General features: G+C 58.8%; 2 protein-coding genes across 2 annotated transcripts in view; both read left to right on the forward strand.

Annotated features, from left to right (window-relative positions):
* The window catches only part of LOC140685996 (uncharacterized), a 168,148-nt gene that overhangs the window by 120,331 nt on the left and 25,507 nt on the right, over positions 1-22,310 (forward strand). Inside the window, exons 37-61 of the mRNA XM_072938384.1 lie at positions 16-77; positions 991-1,120; positions 1,558-1,619; positions 2,532-2,661; positions 3,099-3,160; positions 4,074-4,203; positions 4,641-4,702; positions 5,616-5,745; positions 6,183-6,244; positions 7,158-7,287; positions 7,725-7,786; positions 8,700-8,829; positions 9,267-9,328; positions 10,241-10,370; positions 10,808-10,869; positions 11,784-11,913; positions 12,351-12,412; positions 13,326-13,455; positions 13,893-13,954; positions 14,868-14,997; positions 15,435-15,496; positions 16,411-16,540; positions 16,978-17,039; positions 17,955-18,084; positions 18,522-18,583. Coding sequence (XP_072794485.1) covers positions 16-77; positions 991-1,120; positions 1,558-1,619; positions 2,532-2,661; positions 3,099-3,160; positions 4,074-4,203; positions 4,641-4,702; positions 5,616-5,745; positions 6,183-6,244; positions 7,158-7,287; positions 7,725-7,786; positions 8,700-8,829; positions 9,267-9,328; positions 10,241-10,370; positions 10,808-10,869; positions 11,784-11,913; positions 12,351-12,412; positions 13,326-13,455; positions 13,893-13,954; positions 14,868-14,997; positions 15,435-15,496; positions 16,411-16,540; positions 16,978-17,039; positions 17,955-18,084; positions 18,522-18,583 — 2,366 coding nt within the window. The remainder of the gene's footprint in view (positions 1-15; positions 78-990; positions 1,121-1,557; positions 1,620-2,531; positions 2,662-3,098; positions 3,161-4,073; positions 4,204-4,640; positions 4,703-5,615; positions 5,746-6,182; positions 6,245-7,157; positions 7,288-7,724; positions 7,787-8,699; positions 8,830-9,266; positions 9,329-10,240; positions 10,371-10,807; positions 10,870-11,783; positions 11,914-12,350; positions 12,413-13,325; positions 13,456-13,892; positions 13,955-14,867; positions 14,998-15,434; positions 15,497-16,410; positions 16,541-16,977; positions 17,040-17,954; positions 18,085-18,521; positions 18,584-22,310) is intronic.
* LOC140685656 (actin, cytoplasmic 1-like) overlaps positions 19,502-22,310 on the forward strand; it is an 83,319-nt gene continuing 80,510 nt past the window's right edge. The window contains exons 1-4 of the mRNA XM_072937613.1: positions 19,502-19,625; positions 20,063-20,124; positions 21,038-21,167; positions 21,605-21,666. The gene's annotated coding sequence lies outside the window, so the exon portion shown is untranslated. The remainder of the gene's footprint in view (positions 19,626-20,062; positions 20,125-21,037; positions 21,168-21,604; positions 21,667-22,310) is intronic.

Consider the following 22,310-nt stretch of genomic DNA (forward strand, 5'->3'; position numbering starts at 1 on the left):
GACTCCTCCTTACAGGCCCCGTGACAGTGCCCCAGAGCGGAGAACCGGACGAGGCCGACTTCTTTCCTGATAAAGAGGTACCGTCTCCCTTTGTCACTGTTCTTCTCCTTCGTTCGGTAGGTAAGCGTCAGGGCACGCTGCAGCGGGGACGCCTGGGTGCTTTGAGCCTGCGTCCCCAAGTTTGCATTTGCCCGGGAAGGTCTGCGGGCTTACAAGGTTTATCCCAGTGCACACCTACTACAGTTACCGGGTGCTTCACGTCGTGTGACTGCACGACGCACCTGCAGTAATTTTGGAGGCTCACCCCGTGAAACGGGTGTCTGTATCTACGTGGCGTGGCCCAGTTCTTCTCCGTTAGCGTTTGTGAGGGGACGCTGGAGGCGGACAGAGCCCTGTGGCAGTCAGGTGCTTTGCTGTCGTCGTTTGATCTTGGCTTTTTTTCCTGTGGCCATCCTGATCTGAAAGTTACCAGGGGATGTCTGGCCTTGAATGTAGGGGCTTTTGCCCTTTGCCAGCCCATCGCCAGTAACAGTGCTGTAGTTTCCCTCGCGACTTCCTCTGATGCTTGACCCCTCAGCCTTTGGCCCAGGCTGCCCTTCCCCGGAAGCGCCCTCGCTTCCCCCTGTGTGCACTGGGTTGTGTCTCTGAAGACCCAGTGCGGGCTTCCCAGCGCCCCGTGACCTAGCGACCTGCCACGGGCTCTCCTGTCCCTTGTGCCGCTCGCCCTATGCCTCCGCCCTGGGTTGGAGAGCGGTCAGACTTCTGCGTGCCGGGTCGTCTTCCTGGCTCCCTCCCGGTGGCAGAGTCGAGAGACGGGCCCCCCCCCCCTTTCATGTGTATCGGCAGGTCCTCCCAGGGGAGAGGGCTTATGATCTGAGAGGTGGCGTGCCTACTTGTTGTCCCCATGACTAACTGGGGGAAAGACCCCGTGCGTGAGTGTGATGGTTTCTGGCGTTCGGTTCTTGTTTAATTGCCCTCTTGTGTTCCTAGGGGTTGGCGCCCGAGCCAGAGGCTGGCAGGCCAGCAGCCGATAGCCAGACGTTTGGACTTGCTCCAGGGCCAGTAACAGCGCATGACACGTTGAGCTGTGTTGATGGAGCTGGCCCAACTGACACCTTCGGTAAGTTAGTGTCCACGTCTGGGGGTTTTCTGTCCCTCTCTTGTCTTGATCAGGCGTCTGTCCAGAAACTCAGTTTTCGGAGGGAGCAGTGCAGCTCTGCGGTAGAGTGAACGCATGCTTAGCAGGCAGGGCTTCCTGGACTCGATGCCCACTGCCTCCCTTAAACAGAACGCCCACTGTGAAACACCTGAAAGGTGTAGGTCCTGGCACAGCATCCGTCCCCTTTTGGGCGGTTGGCCTTTGCCACCTGTCCTCACAGAGATCCCAGCACGACGGCGCTTCTCCTTCCAGGAGGTGCTTTAGCCCCCTGACCTCCTTCTGTGCCCCTTGGTTGCCCTGAAACACGCATGAGTTGGGGATAGGTGAGGAGAGGAGGGGGGTTTGAAGTTCCCAGAGGTTCGTGTCCCCATTAATGTACGTGTGACTCCTCCTTACAGGCCCCGTGACAGTGCCCCAGAGCGGAGAACCGGACGAGGCCGACTTCTTTCCTGATAAAGAGGTACCGTCTCCCTTTGTCACTGTTCTTCTCCTTCGTTCGGTAGGTAAGCGTCAGGGCACGCTGCAGCGGGGACGCCTGGGTGCTTTGAGCCTGCGTCCCCAAGTTTGCATTTGCCCGGGAAGGTCTGCGGGCTTACAAGGTTTATCCCAGTGCACACCTACTACAGTTACCGGGTGCTTCACGTCGTGTGACTGCACGACGCACCTGCAGTAATTTTGGAGGCTCACCCCGTGAAACGGGTGTCTGTATCTACGTGGCGTGGCCCAGTTCTTCTCCGTTAGCGTTTGTGAGGGGACGCTGGAGGCGGACAGAGCCCTGTGGCAGTCAGGTGCTTTGCTGTCGTCGTTTGATCTTGGCTTTTTTTCCTGTGGCCATCCTGATCTGAAAGTTACCAGGGGATGTCTGGCCTTGAATGTAGGGGCTTTTGCCCTTTGCCAGCCCATCGCCAGTAACAGTGCTGTAGTTTCCCTCGCGACTTCCTCTGATGCTTGACCCCTCAGCCTTTGGCCCAGGCTGCCCTTCCCCGGAAGCGCCCTCGCTTCCCCCTGTGTGCACTGGGTTGTGTCTCTGAAGACCCAGTGCGGGCTTCCCAGCGCCCCGTGACCTAGCGACCTGCCACGGGCTCTCCTGTCCCTTGTGCCGCTCGCCCTATGCCTCCGCCCTGGGTTGGAGAGCGGTCAGACTTCTGCGTGCCGGGTCGTCTTCCTGGCTCCCTCCCGGTGGCAGAGTCGAGAGACGGGCCCCCCCCCCTTTCATGTGTATCGGCAGGTCCTCCCAGGGGAGAGGGCTTATGATCTGAGAGGTGGCGTGCCTACTTGTTGTCCCCATGACTAACTGGGGGAAAGACCCCGTGCGTGAGTGTGATGGTTTCTGGCGTTCGGTTCTTGTTTAATTGCCCTCTTGTGTTCCTAGGGGTTGGCGCCCGAGCCAGAGGCTGGCAGGCCAGCAGCCGATAGCCAGACGTTTGGACTTGCTCCAGGGCCAGTAACAGCGCATGACACGTTGAGCTGTGTTGATGGAGCTGGCCCAACTGACACCTTCGGTAAGTTAGTGTCCACGTCTGGGGGTTTTCTGTCCCTCTCTTGTCTTGATCAGGCGTCTGTCCAGAAACTCAGTTTTCGGAGGGAGCAGTGCAGCTCTGCGGTAGAGTGAACGCATGCTTAGCAGGCAGGGCTTCCTGGACTCGATGCCCACTGCCTCCCTTAAACAGAACGCCCACTGTGAAACACCTGAAAGGTGTAGGTCCTGGCACAGCATCCGTCCCCTTTTGGGCGGTTGGCCTTTGCCACCTGTCCTCACAGAGATCCCAGCACGACGGCGCTTCTCCTTCCAGGAGGTGCTTTAGCCCCCTGACCTCCTTCTGTGCCCCTTGGTTGCCCTGAAACACGCATGAGTTGGGGATAGGTGAGGAGAGGAGGGGGGTTTGAAGTTCCCAGAGGTTCGTGTCCCCATTAATGTACGTGTGACTCCTCCTTACAGGCCCCGTGACAGTGCCCCAGAGCGGAGAACCGGACGAGGCCGACTTCTTTCCTGATAAAGAGGTACCGTCTCCCTTTGTCACTGTTCTTCTCCTTCGTTCGGTAGGTAAGCGTCAGGGCACGCTGCAGCGGGGACGCCTGGGTGCTTTGAGCCTGCGTCCCCAAGTTTGCATTTGCCCGGGAAGGTCTGCGGGCTTACAAGGTTTATCCCAGTGCACACCTACTACAGTTACCGGGTGCTTCACGTCGTGTGACTGCACGACGCACCTGCAGTAATTTTGGAGGCTCACCCCGTGAAACGGGTGTCTGTATCTACGTGGCGTGGCCCAGTTCTTCTCCGTTAGCGTTTGTGAGGGGACGCTGGAGGCGGACAGAGCCCTGTGGCAGTCAGGTGCTTTGCTGTCGTCGTTTGATCTTGGCTTTTTTTCCTGTGGCCATCCTGATCTGAAAGTTACCAGGGGATGTCTGGCCTTGAATGTAGGGGCTTTTGCCCTTTGCCAGCCCATCGCCAGTAACAGTGCTGTAGTTTCCCTCGCGACTTCCTCTGATGCTTGACCCCTCAGCCTTTGGCCCAGGCTGCCCTTCCCCGGAAGCGCCCTCGCTTCCCCCTGTGTGCACTGGGTTGTGTCTCTGAAGACCCAGTGCGGGCTTCCCAGCGCCCCGTGACCTAGCGACCTGCCACGGGCTCTCCTGTCCCTTGTGCCGCTCGCCCTATGCCTCCGCCCTGGGTTGGAGAGCGGTCAGACTTCTGCGTGCCGGGTCGTCTTCCTGGCTCCCTCCCGGTGGCAGAGTCGAGAGAAGGGCCCCCCCCCCCTTTCATGTGTATCGGCAGGTCCTCCCAGGGGAGAGGGCTTATGATCTGAGAGGTGGCGTGCCTACTTGTTGTCCCCATGACTAACTGGGGGAAAGACCCCGTGCGTGAGTGTGATGGTTTCTGGCGTTCGGTTCTTGTTTAATTGCCCTCTTGTGTTCCTAGGGGTTGGCGCCCGAGCCAGAGGCTGGCAGGCCAGCAGCCGATAGCCAGACGTTTGGACTTGCTCCAGGGCCAGTAACAGCGCATGACACGTTGAGCTGTGTTGATGGAGCTGGCCCAACTGACACCTTCGGTAAGTTAGTGTCCACGTCTGGGGGTTTTCTGTCCCTCTCTTGTCTTGATCAGGCGTCTGTCCAGAAACTCAGTTTTCGGAGGGAGCAGTGCAGCTCTGCGGTAGAGTGAACGCATGCTTAGCAGGCAGGGCTTCCTGGACTCGATGCCCACTGCCTCCCTTAAACAGAACGCCCACTGTGAAACACCTGAAAGGTGTAGGTCCTGGCACAGCATCCGTCCCCTTTTGGGCGGTTGGCCTTTGCCACCTGTCCTCACAGAGATCCCAGCACGACGGCGCTTCTCCTTCCAGGAGGTGCTTTAGCCCCCTGACCTCCTTCTGTGCCCCTTGGTTGCCCTGAAACACGCATGAGTTGGGGATAGGTGAGGAGAGGAGGGGGGTTTGAAGTTCCCAGAGGTTCGTGTCCCCATTAATGTACGTGTGACTCCTTCTTACAGGCCCCGTGACAGTGCCCCAGAGCGGAGAACCGGACGAGGCCGACTTCTTTCCTGATAAAGAGGTACCGTCTCCCTTTGTCACTGTTCTTCTCCTTCGTTCGGTAGGTAAGCGTCAGGGCACGCTGCAGCGGGGACGCCTGGGTGCTTTGAGCCTGCGTCCCCAAGTTTGCATTTGCCCGGGAAGGTCTGCGGGCTTACAAGGTTTATCCCAGTGCACACCTACTACAGTTACCGGGTGCTTCACGTCGTGTGACTGCACGACGCACCTGCAGTAATTTTGGAGGCTCACCCCGTGAAACGGGTGTCTGTATCTACGTGGCGTGGCCCAGTTCTTCTCCGTTAGCGTTTGTGAGGGGACGCTGGAGGCGGACAGAGCCCTGTGGCAGTCAGGTGCTTTGCTGTCGTCGTTTGATCTTGGCTTTTTTTCCTGTGGCCATCCTGATCTGAAAGTTACCAGGGGATGTCTGGCCTTGAATGTAGGGGCTTTTGCCCTTTGCCAGCCCATCGCCAGTAACAGTGCTGTAGTTTCCCTCGCGACTTCCTCTGATGCTTGACCCCTCAGCCTTTGGCCCAGGCTGCCCTTCCCCGGAAGCGCCCTCGCTTCCCCCTGTGTGCACTGGGTTGTGTCTCTGAAGACCCAGTGCGGGCTTCCCAGCGCCCCGTGACCTAGCGACCTGCCACGGGCTCTCCTGTCCCTTGTGCCGCTCGCCCTATGCCTCCGCCCTGGGTTGGAGAGCGGTCAGACTTCTGCGTGCCGGGTCGTCTTCCTGGCTCCCTCCCGGTGGCAGAGTCGAGAGACGGGCCCCCCCCCCCTTTCATGTGTATCGGCAGGTCCTCCCAGGGGAGAGGGCTTATGATCTGAGAGGTGGCGTGCCTACTTGTTGTCCCCATGACTAACTGGGGGAAAGACCCCGTGCGTGAGTGTGATGGTTTCTGGCGTTCGGTTCTTGTTTAATTGCCCTCTTGTGTTCCTAGGGGTTGGCGCCCGAGCCAGAGGCTGGCAGGCCAGCAGCCGATAGCCAGACGTTTGGACTTGCTCCAGGGCCAGTAACAGCGCATGACACGTTGAGCTGTGTTGATGGAGCTGGCCCAACTGACACCTTCGGTAAGTTAGTGTCCACGTCTGGGGGTTTTCTGTCCCTCTCTTGTCTTGATCAGGCGTCTGTCCAGAAACTCAGTTTTCGGAGGGAGCAGTGCAGCTCTGCGGTAGAGTGAACGCATGCTTAGCAGGCAGGGCTTCCTGGACTCGATGCCCACTGCCTCCCTTAAACAGAACGCCCACTGTGAAACACCTGAAAGGTGTAGGTCCTGGCACAGCATCCGTCCCCTTTTGGGCGGTTGGCCTTTGCCACCTGTCCTCACAGAGATCCCAGCACGACGGCGCTTCTCCTTCCAGGAGGTGCTTTAGCCCCCTGACCTCCTTCTGTGCCCCTTGGTTGCCCTGAAACACGCATGAGTTGGGGATAGGTGAGGAGAGGAGGGGGGTTTGAAGTTCCCAGAGGTTCGTGTCCCCATTAATGTACGTGTGACTCCTCCTTACAGGCCCCGTGACAGTGCCCCAGAGCGGAGAACCGGACGAGGCCGACTTCTTTCCTGATAAAGAGGTACCGTCTCCCTTTGTCACTGTTCTTCTCCTTCGTTCGGTAGGTAAGCGTCAGGGCACGCTGCAGCGGGGACGCCTGGGTGCTTTGAGCCTGCGTCCCCAAGTTTGCATTTGCCCGGGAAGGTCTGCGGGCTTACAAGGTTTATCCCAGTGCACACCTACTACAGTTACCGGGTGCTTCACGTCGTGTGACTGCACGACGCACCTGCAGTAATTTTGGAGGCTCACCCCGTGAAACGGGTGTCTGTATCTACGTGGCGTGGCCCAGTTCTTCTCCGTTAGCGTTTGTGAGGGGACGCTGGAGGCGGACAGAGCCCTGTGGCAGTCAGGTGCTTTGCTGTCGTCGTTTGATCTTGGCTTTTTTTCCTGTGGCCATCCTGATCTGAAAGTTACCAGGGGATGTCTGGCCTTGAATGTAGGGGCTTTTGCCCTTTGCCAGCCCATCGCCAGTAACAGTGCTGTAGTTTCCCTCGCGACTTCCTCTGATGCTTGACCCCTCAGCCTTTGGCCCAGGCTGCCCTTCCCCGGAAGCGCCCTCGCTTCCCCCTGTGTGCACTGGGTTGTGTCTCTGAAGACCCAGTGCGGGCTTCCCAGCGCCCCGTGACCTAGCGACCTGCCACGGGCTCTCCTGTCCCTTGTGCCGCTCGCCCTATGCCTCCGCCCTGGGTTGGAGAGCGGTCAGACTTCTGCGTGCCGGGTCGTCTTCCTGGCTCCCTCCCGGTGGCAGAGTCGAGAGACGGGCCCCCCCCCCCTTTCATGTGTATCGGCAGGTCCTCCCAGGGGAGAGGGCTTATGATCTGAGAGGTGGCGTGCCTACTTGTTGTCCCCATGACTAACTGGGGGAAAGACCCCGTGCGTGAGTGTGATGGTTTCTGGCGTTCGGTTCTTGTTTAATTGCCCTCTTGTGTTCCTAGGGGTTGGCGCCCGAGCCAGAGGCTGGCAGGCCAGCAGCCGATAGCCAGACGTTTGGACTTGCTCCAGGGCCAGTAACAGCGCATGACACGTTGAGCTGTGTTGATGGAGCTGGCCCAACTGACACCTTCGGTAAGTTAGTGTCCACGTCTGGGGGTTTTCTGTCCCTCTCTTGTCTTGATCAGGCGTCTGTCCAGAAACTCAGTTTTCGGAGGGAGCAGTGCAGCTCTGCGGTAGAGTGAACGCATGCTTAGCAGGCAGGGCTTCCTGGACTCGATGCCCACTGCCTCCCTTAAACAGAACGCCCACTGTGAAACACCTGAAAGGTGTAGGTCCTGGCACAGCATCCGTCCCCTTTTGGGCGGTTGGCCTTTGCCACCTGTCCTCACAGAGATCCCAGCACGACGGCGCTTCTCCTTCCAGGAGGTGCTTTAGCCCCCTGACCTCCTTCTGTGCCCCTTGGTTGCCCTGAAACACGCATGAGTTGGGGATAGGTGAGGAGAGGAGGGGGGTTTGAAGTTCCCAGAGGTTCGTGTCCCCATTAATGTACGTGTGACTCCTCCTTACAGGCCCCGTGACAGTGCCCCAGAGCGGAGAACCGGACGAGGCCGACTTCTTTCCTGATAAAGAGGTACCGTCTCCCTTTGTCACTGTTCTTCTCCTTCGTTCGGTAGGTAAGCGTCAGGGCACGCTGCAGCGGGGACGCCTGGGTGCTTTGAGCCTGCGTCCCCAAGTTTGCATTTGCCCGGGAAGGTCTGCGGGCTTACAAGGTTTATCCCAGTGCACACCTACTACAGTTACCGGGTGCTTCACGTCGTGTGACTGCACGACGCACCTGCAGTAATTTTGGAGGCTCACCCCGTGAAACGGGTGTCTGTATCTACGTGGCGTGGCCCAGTTCTTCTCCGTTAGCGTTTGTGAGGGGACGCTGGAGGCGGACAGAGCCCTGTGGCAGTCAGGTGCTTTGCTGTCGTCGTTTGATCTTGGCTTTTTTTCCTGTGGCCATCCTGATCTGAAAGTTACCAGGGGATGTCTGGCCTTGAATGTAGGGGCTTTTGCCCTTTGCCAGCCCATCGCCAGTAACAGTGCTGTAGTTTCCCTCGCGACTTCCTCTGATGCTTGACCCCTCAGCCTTTGGCCCAGGCTGCCCTTCCCCGGAAGCGCCCTCGCTTCCCCCTGTGTGCACTGGGTTGTGTCTCTGAAGACCCAGTGCGGGCTTCCCAGCGCCCCGTGACCTAGCGACCTGCCACGGGCTCTCCTGTCCCTTGTGCCGCTCGCCCTATGCCTCCGCCCTGGGTTGGAGAGCGGTCAGACTTCTGCGTGCCGGGTCGTCTTCCTGGCTCCCTCCCGGTGGCAGAGTCGAGAGACGGGCCCCCCCCCCCTTTCATGTGTATCGGCAGGTCCTCCCAGGGGAGAGGGCTTATGATCTGAGAGGTGGCGTGCCTACTTGTTGTCCCCATGACTAACTGGGGGAAAGACCCCGTGCGTGAGTGTGATGGTTTCTGGCGTTCGGTTCTTGTTTAATTGCCCTCTTGTGTTCCTAGGGGTTGGCGCCCGAGCCAGAGGCTGGCAGGCCAGCAGCCGATAGCCAGACGTTTGGACTTGCTCCAGGGCCAGTAACAGCGCATGACACGTTGAGCTGTGTTGATGGAGCTGGCCCAACTGACACCTTCGGTAAGTTAGTGTCCACGTCTGGGGGTTTTCTGTCCCTCTCTTGTCTTGATCAGGCGTCTGTCCAGAAACTCAGTTTTCGGAGGGAGCAGTGCAGCTCTGCGGTAGAGTGAACGCATGCTTAGCAGGCAGGGCTTCCTGGACTCGATGCCCACTGCCTCCCTTAAACAGAACGCCCACTGTGAAACACCTGAAAGGTGTAGGTCCTGGCACAGCATCCGTCCCCTTTTGGGCGGTTGGCCTTTGCCACCTGTCCTCACAGAGATCCCAGCACGACGGCGCTTCTCCTTCCAGGAGGTGCTTTAGCCCCCTGACCTCCTTCTGTGCCCCTTGGTTGCCCTGAAACACGCATGAGTTGGGGATAGGTGAGGAGAGGAGGGGGGTTTGAAGTTCCCAGAGGTTCGTGTCCCCATTAATGTACGTGTGACTCCTCCTTACAGGCCCCGTGACAGTGCCCCAGAGCGGAGAACCGGACGAGGCCGACTTCTTTCCTGATAAAGAGGTACCGTCTCCCTTTGTCACTGTTCTTCTCCTTCGTTCGGTAGGTAAGCGTCAGGGCACGCTGCAGCGGGGACGCCTGGGTGCTTTGAGCCTGCGTCCCCAAGTTTGCATTTGCCCGGGAAGGTCTGCGGGCTTACAAGGTTTATCCCAGTGCACACCTACTACAGTTACCGGGTGCTTCACGTCGTGTGACTGCACGACGCACCTGCAGTAATTTTGGAGGCTCACCCCGTGAAACGGGTGTCTGTATCTACGTGGCGTGGCCCAGTTCTTCTCCGTTAGCGTTTGTGAGGGGACGCTGGAGGCGGACAGAGCCCTGTGGCAGTCAGGTGCTTTGCTGTCGTCGTTTGATCTTGGCTTTTTTTCCTGTGGCCATCCTGATCTGAAAGTTACCAGGGGATGTCTGGCCTTGAATGTAGGGGCTTTTGCCCTTTGCCAGCCCATCGCCAGTAACAGTGCTGTAGTTTCCCTCGCGACTTCCTCTGATGCTTGACCCCTCAGCCTTTGGCCCAGGCTGCCCTTCCCCGGAAGCGCCCTCGCTTCCCCCTGTGTGCACTGGGTTGTGTCTCTGAAGACCCAGTGCGGGCTTCCCAGCGCCCCGTGACCTAGCGACCTGCCACGGGCTCTCCTGTCCCTTGTGCCGCTCGCCCTATGCCTCCGCCCTGGGTTGGAGAGCGGTCAGACTTCTGCGTGCCGGGTCGTCTTCCTGGCTCCCTCCCGGTGGCAGAGTCGAGAGACGGGCCCCCCCCCCTTTCATGTGTATCGGCAGGTCCTCCCAGGGGAGAGGGCTTATGATCTGAGAGGTGGCGTGCCTACTTGTTGTCCCCATGACTAACTGGGGGAAAGACCCCGTGCGTGAGTGTGATGGTTTCTGGCGTTCGGTTCTTGTTTAATTGCCCTCTTGTGTTCCTAGGGGTTGGCGCCCGAGCCAGAGGCTGGCAGGCCAGCAGCCGATAGCCAGACGTTTGGACTTGCTCCAGGGCCAGTAACAGCGCATGACACGTTGAGCTGTGTTGATGGAGCTGGCCCAACTGACACCTTCGGTAAGTTAGTGTCCACGTCTGGGGGTTTTCTGTCCCTCTCTTGTCTTGATCAGGCGTCTGTCCAGAAACTCAGTTTTCGGAGGGAGCAGTGCAGCTCTGCGGTAGAGTGAACGCATGCTTAGCAGGCAGGGCTTCCTGGACTCGATGCCCACTGCCTCCCTTAAACAGAACGCCCACTGTGAAACACCTGAAAGGTGTAGGTCCTGGCACAGCATCCGTCCCCTTTTGGGCGGTTGGCCTTTGCCACCTGTCCTCACAGAGATCCCAGCACGACGGCGCTTCTCCTTCCAGGAGGTGCTTTAGCCCCCTGACCTCCTTCTGTGCCCCTTGGTTGCCCTGAAACACGCATGAGTTGGGGATAGGTGAGGAGAGGAGGGGGGTTTGAAGTTCCCAGAGGTTCGTGTCCCCATTAATGTACGTGTGACTCCTTCTTACAGGCCCCGTGACAGTGCCCCAGAGCGGAGAACCGGACGAGGCCGACTTCTTTCCTGATAAAGAGGTACCGTCTCCCTTTGTCACTGTTCTTCTCCTTCGTTCGGTAGGTAAGCGTCAGGGCACGCTGCAGCGGGGACGCCTGGGTGCTTTGAGCCTGCGTCCCCAAGTTTGCATTTGCCCGGGAAGGTCTGCGGGCTTACAAGGTTTATCCCAGTGCACACCTACTACAGTTACCGGGTGCTTCACGTCGTGTGACTGCACGACGCACCTGCAGTAATTTTGGAGGCTCACCCCGTGAAACGGGTGTCTGTATCTACGTGGCGTGGCCCAGTTCTTCTCCGTTAGCGTTTGTGAGGGGACGCTGGAGGCGGACAGAGCCCTGTGGCAGTCAGGTGCTTTGCTGTCGTCGTTTGATCTTGGCTTTTTTTCCTGTGGCCATCCTGATCTGAAAGTTACCAGGGGATGTCTGGCCTTGAATGTAGGGGCTTTTGCCCTTTGCCAGCCCATCGCCAGTAACAGTGCTGTAGTTTCCCTCGCGACTTCCTCTGATGCTTGACCCCTCAGCCTTTGGCCCAGGCTGCCCTTCCCCGGAAGCGCCCTCGCTTCCCCCTGTGTGCACTGGGTTGTGTCTCTGAAGACCCAGTGCGGGCTTCCCAGCGCCCCGTGACCTAGCGACCTGCCACGGGCTCTCCTGTCCCTTGTGCCGCTCGCCCTATGCCTCCGCCCTGGGTTGGAGAGCGGTCAGACTTCTGCGTGCCGGGTCGTCTTCCTGGCTCCCTCCCGGTGGCAGAGTCGAGAGACGGGCCCCCCCCCCCCTTTCATGTGTATCGGCAGGTCCTCCCAGGGGAGAGGGCTTATGATCTGAGAGGTGGCGTGCCTACTTGTTGTCCCCATGACTAACTGGGGGAAAGACCCCGTGCGTGAGTGTGATGGTTTCTGGCGTTCGGTTCTTGTTTAATTGCCCTCTTGTGTTCCTAGGGGTTGGCGCCCGAGCCAGAGGCTGGCAGGCCAGCAGCCGATAGCCAGACGTTTGGACTTGCTCCAGGGCCAGTAACAGCGCATGACACGTTGAGCTGTGTTGATGGAGCTGGCCCAACTGACACCTTCGGTAAGTTAGTGTCCACGTCTGGGGGTTTTCTGTCCCTCTCTTGTCTTGATCAGGCGTCTGTCCAGAAACTCAGTTTTCGGAGGGAGCAGTGCAGCTCTGCGGTAGAGTGAACGCATGCTTAGCAGGCAGGGCTTCCTGGACTCGATGCCCACTGCCTCCCTTAAACAGAACGCCCACTGTGAAACACCTGAAAGGTGTAGGTCCTGGCACAGCATCCGTCCCCTTTTGGGCGGTTGGCCTTTGCCACCTGTCCTCACAGAGATCCCAGCACGACGGCGCTTCTCCTTCCAGGAGGTGCTTTAGCCCCCTGACCTCCTTCTGTGCCCCTTGGTTGCCCTGAAACACGCATGAGTTGGGGATAGGTGAGGAGAGGAGGGGGGTTTGAAGTTCCCAGAGGTTCGTGTCCCCACTAATGTACGTGTGACTCCTCCTTACAGGCCCCGTGACAGTGCCCCAGAGCGGAGAACCGGACGAGGCCGACTTCTTTCCTGATAAAGAGGTACCGTCTCCCTTTGTCACTGTTCTTCTCCTTCGTTCGGTAGGTAAGCGTCAGGGCACGCTGCAGCGGGGACGCCTGGGTGCTTTGAGCCTGCGTCCCCAAGTTTGCATTTGCCCGGGAAGGTCTGCGGGCTTACAAGGTTTATCCCAGTGCACACCTACTACAGTTACCGGGTGCTTCACGTCGTGTGACTGCACGACGCACCTGCAGTAATTTTGGAGGCTCACCCCGTGAAACGGGTGTCTGTATCTACGTGGCGTGGCCCAGTTCTTCTCCGTTAGCGTTTGTGAGGGGACGCTGGAGGCGGACAGAGCCCTGTGGCAGTCAGGTGCTTTGCTGTCGTCGTTTGATCTTGGCTTTTTTTCCTGTGGCCATCCTGATCTGAAAGTTACCAGGGGATGTCTGGCCTTGAATGTAGGGGCTTTTGCCCTTTGCCAGCCCATCGCCAGTAACAGTGCTGTAGTTTCCCTCGCGACTTCCTCTGATGCTTGACCCCTCAGCCTTTGGCCCAGGCTGCCCTTCCCCGGAAGCGCCCTCGCTTCCCCCTGTGTGCACTGGGTTGTGTCTCTGAAGACCCAGTGCGGGCTTCCCAGCGCCCCGTGACCTAGCGACCTGCCACGGGCTCTCCTGTCCCTTGTGCCGCTCGCCCTATGCCTCCGCCCTGGGTTGGAGAGCGGTCAGACTTCTGCGTGCCGGGTCGTCTTCCTGGCTCCCTCCTGGTGGCAGAGTCGAGAGAAGGGCCCCCCCCCCCTTTCATGTGTATCGGCAGCTCCTCCCAGGGGAGAGGGCTTATGATCTGAGAGGTGGCGTGCCTACTTGTTGTCCCCATGACTAACTGGGGGAAAGACCCCGTGCGTGAGTGTGATGGTTTCTGGCGTTCGGTTCTTGTTTAATTGCCCTCTTGTGTTCCTAGGGGTTGGCGCCCGAGCCAGAGGCTGGCAGGCCAGCAGCCGATAGCCAGACGTTTGGACTTGCTCCAGGGCCAGTAACAGCGCATGACACGTTGAGCTGTGTTGATGGAGCTGGCCCAACTGACACCTTCGGTAAGTTAGTGTCCACGTCTGGGGGTTTTCTGTCCCTCTCTTGTCTTGATCAGGCGTCTGTCCAGAAACTCAGTTTTCGGAGGGAGCAGTGCAGCTCTGCGGTAGAGTGAACGCATGCTTAGCAGGCAGGGCTTCCTGGACTCGATGCCCACTGCCTCCCTTAAACAGAACGCCCACTGTGAAACACCTGAAAGGTGTAGGTCCTGGCACAGCATCCGTCCCCTTTTGGGCGGTTGGCCTTTGCCACCTGTCCTCACAGAGATCCCAGCACGACGGCGCTTCTCCTTCCAGGAGGTGCTTTAGCCCCCTGACCTCCTTCTGTGCCCCTTGGTTGCCCTGAAACACGCATGAGTTGGGGATAGGTGAGGAGAGGAGGGGGGTTTGAAGTTCCCAGAGGTTCGTGTCCCCACTAATGTACGTGTGACTCCTCCTTACAGGCCCCGTGACAGTGCCCCAGAGCGGAGAACCGGACGAGGCCGACTTCTTTCCTGATAAAGAGGTACCGTCTCCCTTTGTCACTGTTCTTCTCCTTCGTTCGGTAGGTAAGCGTCAGGGCACGCTGCAGCGGGGACGCCTGGGTGCTTTGAGCCTGCGTCCCCAAGTTTGCATTTGCCCGGGAAGGTCTGCGGGCTTACAAGGTTTATCCCAGTGCACACCTACTACAGTTACCGGGTGCTTCACGTCGTGTGACTGCACGACGCACCTGCAGTAATTTTGGAGGCTCACCCCGTGAAACGGGTGTCTGTATCTACGTGGCGTGGCCCAGTTCTTCTCCGTTAGCGTTTGTGAGGGGACGCTGGAGGCGGACAGAGCCCTGTGGCAGTCAGGTGCTTTGCTGTCGTCGTTTGATCTTGGCTTTTTTTCCTGTGGCCATCCTGATCTGAAAGTTACCAGGGGATGTCTGGCCTTGAATGTAGGGGCTTTTGCCCTTTGCCAGCCCATCGCCAGTAACAGTGCTGTAGTTTCCCTCGCGACTTCCTCTGATGCTTGACCCCTCAGCCTTTGGCCCAGGCTGCCCTTCCCCGGAAGCGCCCTCGCTTCCCCCTGTGTGCACTGGGTTGTGTCTCTGAAGACCCAGTGCGGGCTTCCCAGCGCCCCGTGACCTAGCGACCTGCCACGGGCTCTCCTGTCCCTTGTGCCGCTCGCCCTATGCCTCCGCCCTGGGTTGGAGAGCGGTCAGACTTCTGCGTGCCGGGTCGTCTTCCTGGCTCCCTCCCGGTGGCAGAGTCGAGAGAAGGGCCCCCCCCCCCTTTCATGTGTATCGGCAGGTCCTCCCAGGGGAGAGGGCTTATGATCTGAGAGGTGGCGTGCCTACTTGTTGTCCCCATGACTAACTGGGGGAAAGACCCCGTGCGTGAGTGTGATGGTTTCTGGCGTTCGGTTCTTGTTTAATTGCCCTCTTGTGTTCCTAGGGGTTGGCGCCCGAGCCAGAGGCTGGCAGGCCAGCAGCCGATAGCCAGACGTTTGGACTTGCTCCAGGGCCAGTAACAGCGCATGACACGTTGAGCTGTGTTGATGGAGCTGGCCCAACTGACACCTTCGGTAAGTTAGTGTCCACGTCTGGGGGTTTTCTGTCCCTCTCTTGTCTTGATCAGGCGTCTGTCCAGAAACTCAGTTTTCGGAGGGAGCAGTGCAGCTCTGCGGTAGAGTGAACGCATGCTTAGCAGGCAGGGCTTCCTGGACTCGATGCCCACTGCCTCCCTTAAACAGAACGCCCACTGTGAAACACCTGAAAGGTGTAGGTCCTGGCACAGCATCCGTCCCCTTTTGGGCGGTTGGCCTTTGCCACCTGTCCTCACAGAGATCCCAGCACGACGGCGCTTCTCCTTCCAGGAGGTGCTTTAGCCCCCTGACCTCCTTCTGTGCCCCTTGGTTGCCCTGAAACACGCATGAGTTGGGGATAGGTGAGGAGAGGAGGGGGGTTTGAAGTTCCCAGAGGTTCGTGTCCCCATTAATGTACGTGTGACTCCTTCTTACAGGCCCCGTGACAGTGCCCCAGAGCGGAGAACCGGACGAGGCCGACTTCTTTCCTGATAAAGAGGTACCGTCTCCCTTTGTCACTGTTCTTCTCCTTCGTTCGGTAGGTAAGCGTCAGGGCACGCTGCAGCGGGGACGCCTGGGTGCTTTGAGCCTGCGTCCCCAAGTTTGCATTTGCCCGGGAAGGTCTGCGGGCTTACAAGGTTTATCCCAGTGCACACCTACTACAGTTACCGGGTGCTTCACGTCGTGTGACTGCACGACGCACCTGCAGTAATTTTGGAGGCTCACCCCGTGAAACGGGTGTCTGTATCTACGTGGCGTGGCCCAGTTCTTCTCCGTTAGCGTTTGTGAGGGGACGCTGGAGGCGGACAGAGCCCTGTGGCAGTCAGGTGCTTTGCTGTCGTCGTTTGATCTTGGCTTTTTTTCCTGTGGCCATCCTGATCTGAAAGTTACCAGGGGATGTCTGGCCTTGAATGTAGGGGCTTTTGCCCTTTGCCAGCCCATCGCCAGTAACAGTGCTGTAGTTTCCCTCGCGACTTCCTCTGATGCTTGACCCCTCAGCCTTTGGCCCAGGCTGCCCTTCCCCGGAAGCGCCCTCGCTTCCCCCTGTGTGCACTGGGTTGTGTCTCTGAAGACCCAGTGCGGGCTTCCCAGCGCCCCGTGACCTAGCGACCTGCCACGGGCTCTCCTGTCCCTTGTGCCGCTCGCCCTATGCCTCCGCCCTGGGTTGGAGAGCGGTCAGACTTCTGCGTGCCGGGTCGTCTTCCTGGCTCCCTCCCGGTGGCAGAGTCGAGAGACGGGCCCCCCCCCCCCTTTCATGTGTATCGGCAGGTCCTCCCAGGGGAGAGGGCTTATGATCTGAGAGGTGGCGTGCCTACTTGTTGTCCCCATGACTAACTGGGGGAAAGACCCCGTGCGTGAGTGTGATGGTTTCTGGCGTTCGGTTCTTGTTTAATTGCCCTCTTGTGTTCCTAGGGGTTGGCGCCCGAGCCAGAGGCTGGCAGGCCAGCAGCCGATAGCCAGACGTTTGGACTTGCTCCAGGGCCAGTAACAGCGCATGACACGTTGAGCTGTGTTGATGGAGCTGGCCCAACTGACACCTTCGGTAAGTTAGTGTCCACGTCTGGGGGTTTTCTGTCCCTCTCTTGTCTTGATCAGGCGTCTGTCCAGAAACTCAGTTTTCGGAGGGAGCAGTGCAGCTCTGCGGTAGAGTGAACGCATGCTTAGCAGGCAGGGCTTCCTGGACTCGATGCCCACTGCCTCCCTTAAACAGAACGCCCACTGTGAAACACCTGAAAGGTGTAGGTCCTGGCACAGCATCCGTCCCCTTTTGGGCGGTTGGCCTTTGCCACCTGTCCTCACAGAGATCCCAGCACGACGGCGCTTCTCCTTCCAGGAGGTGCTTTAGCCCCCTGACCTCCTTCTGTGCCCCTTGGTTGCCCTGAAACACGCATGAGTTGGGGATAGGTGAGGAGAGGAGGGGGGTTTGAAGTTCCCAGAGGTTCGTGTCCCCATTAATGTACGTGTGACTCCTTCTTACAGGCCCCGTGACAGTGCCCCAGAGCGGAGAACCGGACGAGGCCGACTTCTTTCCTGATAAAGAGGTACCGTCTCCCTTTGTCACTGTTCTTCTCCTTCGTTCGGTAGGTAAGCGTCAGGGCACGCTGCAGCGGGGACGCCTGGGTGCTTTGAGCCTGCGTCCCCAAGTTTGCATTTGCCCGGGAAGGTCTGCGGGCTTACAAGGTTTATCCCAGTGCACACCTACTACAGTTACCGGGTGCTTCACGTCGTGTGACTGCACGACGCACCTGCAGTAATTTTGGAGGCTCACCCCGTGAAACGGGTGTCTGTATCTACGTGGCGTGGCCCAGTTCTTCTCCGTTAGCGTTTGTGAGGGGACGCTGGAGGCGGACAGAGCCCTGTGGCAGTCAGGTGCTTTGCTGTCGTCGTTTGATCTTGGCTTTTTTTCCTGTGGCCATCCTGATCTGAAAGTTACCAGGGGATGTCTGGCCTTGAATGTAGGGGCTTTTGCCCTTTGCCAGCCCATCGCCAGTAACAGTGCTGTAGTTTCCCTCGCGACTTCCTCTGATGCTTGACCCCTCAGCCTTTGGCCCAGGCTGCCCTTCCCCGGAAGCGCCCTCGCTTCCCCCTGTGTGCACTGGGTTGTGTCTCTGAAGACCCAGTGCGGGCTTCCCAGCGCCCCGTGACCTAGCGACCTGCCACGGGCTCTCCTGTCCCTTGTGCCGCTCGCCCTATGCCTCCGCCCTGGGTTGGAGAGCGGTCAGACTTCTGCGTGCCGGGTCGTCTTCCTGGCTCCCTCCCGGTGGCAGAGTCGAGAGACGGGCCCCCCCCCCCCCTTTCATGTGTATCGGCAGGTCCTCCCAGGGGAGAGGGCTTATGATCTGAGAGGTGGCGTGCCTACTTGTTGTCCCCATGACTAACTGGGGGAAAGACCCCGTGCGTGAGTGTGATGGTTTCTGGCGTTCGGTTCTTGTTTAATTGCCCTCTTATGTTCCTAGGGGTTGGCGCCCGAGCCAGAGGCTGGCAGGCCAGCAGCCGATAGCCAGACGTTTGGACTTGCTCCAGGGCCAGTAACAGCGCATGACACGTTGAGCTGTGTTGATGGAGCTGGCCCAACTGACACCTTCGGTAAGTTAGTGTCCACGTCTGGGGGTTTTCTGTCCCTCTCTTGTCTTGATCAGGCGTCTGTCCAGAAACTCAGTTTTCGGAGGGAGCAGTGCAGCTCTGCGGTAGAGTGAACGCATGCTTAGCAGGCAGGGCTTCCTGGACTCGATGCCCACTGCCTCCCTTAAACAGAACGCCCACTGTGAAACACCTGAAAGGTGTAGGTCCTGGCACAGCATCCGTCCCCTTTTGGGCGGTTGGCCTTTGCCACCTGTCCTCACAGAGATCCCAGCACGACGGCGCTTCTCCTTCCAGGAGGTGCTTTAGCCCCCTGACCTCCTTCTGTGCCCCTTGGTTGCCCTGAAACACGCATGAGTTGGGGATAGGTGAGGAGAGGAGGGGGGTTTGAAGTTCCCAGAGGTTCGTGTCCCCACTAATGTACGTGTGACTCCTCCTTACAGGCCCCGTGACAGTGCCCCAGAGCGGAGAACCGGACGAGGCCGACTTCTTTCCTGATAAAGAGGTACCGTCTCCCTTTGTCACTGTTCTTCTCCTTCGTTCGGTAGGTAAGCGTCAGGGCACGCTGCAGCGGGGACGCCTGGGTGCTTTGAGCCTGCGTCCCCAAGTTTGCATTTGCCCGGGAAGGTCTGCGGGCTTACAAGGTTTATCCCAGTGCACACCTACTACAGTTACCGGGTGCTTCACGTCGTGTGACTGCACGACGCACCTGCAGTAATTTTGGAGGCTCACCCCGTGAAACGGGTGTCTGTATCTACGTGGCGTGGCCCAGTTCTTCTCCGTTAGCGTTTGTGAGGGGACGCTGGAGGCGGACAGAGCCCTGTGGCAGTCAGGTGCTTTGCTGTCGTCGTTTGATCTTGGCTTTTTTTCCTGTGGCCATCCTGATCTGAAAGTTACCAGGGGATGTCTGGCCTTGAATGTAGGGGCTTTTGCCCTTTGCCAGCCCATCGCCAGTAACAGTGCTGTAGTTTCCCTCGCGACTTCCTCTGATGCTTGACCCCTCAGCCTTTGGCCCAGGCTGCCCTTCCCCGGAAGCGCCCTCGCTTCCCCCTGTGTGCACTGGGTTGTGTCTCTGAAGACCCAGTGCGGGCTTCCCAGCGCCCCGTGACCTAGCGACCTGCCACGGGCTCTCCTGTCCCTTGTGCCGCTCGCCCTATGCCTCCGCCCTGGGTTGGAGAGCGGTCAGACTTCTGCGTGCCGGGTCGTCTTCCTGGCTCCCTCCCGGTGGCAGAGTCGAGAGAAGGGCCCCCCCCCCTTTCATGTGTATCGGCAGCTCCTCCCAGGGGAGAGGGCTTATGATCTGAGAGGTGGCGTGCCTACTTGTTGTCCCCATGACTAACTGGGGGAAAGACCCCGTGCGTGAGTGTGATGGTTTCTGGCGTTCGGTTCTTGTTTAATTGCCCTCTTGTGTTCCTAGGGGTTGGCGCCCGAGCCAGAGGCTGGCAGGCCAGCAGCCAATAGCCAGACGTTTGGACTTGCTCCAGGGCCAGTAACAGCGCATGACACGTTGAGCTGTGTTGATGGAGCTGGCCCAACTGACACCTTCGGTAAGTTAGTGTCCACGTCTGGGGGTTTTCTGTCCCTCTCTTGTCTTGATCAGGCGTCTGTCCAGAAACTCAGTTTTCGGAGGGAGCAGTGCAGCTCTGCGGTAGAGTGAACGCATGCTTAGCAGGCAGGGCTTCCTGGACTCGATGCCCACTGCCTCCCTTAAACAGAACGCCCACTGTGAAACACCTGAAAGGTGTAGGTCCTGGCACAGCATCCGTCCCCTTTTGGGCGGTTGGCCTTTGCCACCTGTCCTCACAGAGATCCCAGCACGACGGCGCTTCTCCTTCCAGGAGGTGCTTTAGCCCCCTGACCTCCTTCTGTGCCCCTTGGTTGCCCTGAAACACGCATGAGTTGGGGATAGGTGAGGAGAGGAGGGGGGTTTGAAGTTCCCAGAGGTTCGTGTCCCCATTAATGTACGTGTGACTCCTTCTTACAGGCCCCGTGACAGTGCCCCAGAGCGGAGAACCGGACGAGGCCGACTTCTTTCCTGATAAAGAGGTACCGTCTCCCTTTGTCACTGTTCTTCTCCTTCGTTCGGTAGGTAAGCGTCAGGGCACGCTGCAGCGGGGACGCCTGGGTGCTTTGAGCCTGCGTCCCCAAGTTTGCATTTGCCCGGGAAGGTCTGCGGGCTTACAAGGTTTATCCCAGTGCACACCTACTACAGTTACCGGGTGCTTCACGTCGTGTGACTGCACGACGCACCTGCAGTAATTTTGGAGGCTCACCCCGTGAAACGGGTGTCTGTATCTACGTGGCGTGGCCCAGTTCTTCTCCGTTAGCGTTTGTGAGGGGACGCTGGAGGCGGACAGAGCCCTGTGGCAGTCAGGTGCTTTGCTGTCGTCGTTTGATCTTGGCTTTTTTTCCTGTGGCCATCCTGATCTGAAAGTTACCAGGGGATGTCTGGCCTTGAATGTAGGGGCTTTTGCCCTTTGCCAGCCCATCGCCAGTAACAGTGCTGTAGTTTCCCTCGCGACTTCCTCTGATGCTTGACCCCTCAGCCTTTGGCCCAGGCTGCCCTTCCCCGGAAGCGCCCTCGCTTCCCCCTGTGTGCACTGGGTTGTGTCTCTGAAGACCCAGTGCGGGCTTCCCAGCGCCCCGTGACCTAGCGACCTGCCACGGGCTCTCCTGTCCCTTGTGCCGCTCGCCCTATGCCTCCGCCCTGGGTTGGAGAGCGGTCAGACTTCTGCGTGCCGGGTCGTCTTCCTGGCTCCCTCCCGGTGGCAGAGTCGAGAGACGGGCCCCCCCCCCCTTTCATGTGTATCGGCAGGTCCTCCCAGGGGAGAGGGCTTATGATCTGAGAGGTGGCGTGCCTACTTGTTGTCCCCATGACTAACTGGGGGAAAGACCCCGTGCGTGAGTGTGATGGTTTCTGGCGTTCGGTTCTTGTTTAATTGCCCTCTTGTGTTCCTAGGGGTTGGCGCCCGAGCCAGAGGCTGGCAGGCCAGCAGCCGATAGCCAGACGTTTGGACTTGCTCCAGGGCCAGTAACAGCGCATGACACGTTGAGCTGTGTTGATGGAGCTGGCCCAACTGACACCTTCGGTAAGTTAGTGTCCACGTCTGGGGGTTTTCTGTCCCTCTCTTGTCTTGATCAGGCGTCTGTCCAGAAACTCAGTTTTCGGAGGGAGCAGTGCAGCTCTGCGGTAGAGTGAACGCATGCTTAGCAGGCAGGGCTTCCTGGACTCGATGCCCACTGCCTCCCTTAAACAGAACGCCCACTGTGAAACACCTGAAAGGTGTAGGTCCTGGCACAGCATCCGTCCCCTTTTGGGCGGTTGGCCTTTGCCACCTGTCCTCACAGAGATCCCAGCACGACGGCGCTTCTCCTTCCAGGAGGTGCTTTAGCCCCCTGACCTCCTTCTGTGCCCCTTGGTTGCCCTGAAACACGCATGAGTTGGGGATAGGTGAGGAGAGGAGGGGGGTTTGAAGTTCCCAGAGGTTCGTGTCCCCATTAATGTACGTGTGACTCCTTCTTACAGGCCCCGTGACAGTGCCCCAGAGCGGAGAACCGGACGAGGCCGACTTCTTTCCTGATAAAGAGGTACCGTCTCCCTTTGTCACTGTTCTTCTCCTTCGTTCGGTAGGTAAGCGTCAGGGCACGCTGCAGCGGGGACGCCTGGGTGCTTTGAGCCTGCGTCCCCAAGTTTGCATTTGCCCGGGAAGGTCTGCGGGCTTACAAGGTTTATCCCAGTGCACACCTACTACAGTTACCGGGTGCTTCACGTCGTGTGACTGCACGACGCACCTGCAGTAATTTTGGAGGCTCACCCCGTGAAACGGGTGTCTGTATCTACGTGGCGTGGCCCAGTTCTTCTCCGTTAGCGTTTGTGAGGGGACGCTGGAGGCGGACAGAGCCCTGTGGCAGTCAGGTGCTTTGCTGTCGTCGTTTGATCTTGGCTTTTTTTCCTGTGGCCATCCTGATCTGAAAGTTACCAGGGGATGTCTGGCCTTGAATGTAGGGGCTTTTGCCCTTTGCCAGCCCATCGCCAGTAACAGTGCTGTAGTTTCCCTCGCGACTTCCTCTGATGCTTGACCCCTCAGCCTTTGGCCCAGGCTGCCCTTCCCCGGAAGCGCCCTCGCTTCCCCCTGTGTGCACTGGGTTGTGTCTCTGAAGACCCAGTGCGGGCTTCCCAGCGCCCCGTGACCTAGCGACCTGCCACGGGCTCTCCTGTCCCTTGTGCCGCT

This window comes from Vicugna pacos, chromosome 15 (assembly GCF_048564905.1).
Source record: "Vicugna pacos chromosome 15, VicPac4, whole genome shotgun sequence".
Taxonomy (NCBI): Eukaryota; Metazoa; Chordata; class Mammalia; order Artiodactyla; family Camelidae; genus Vicugna; species Vicugna pacos.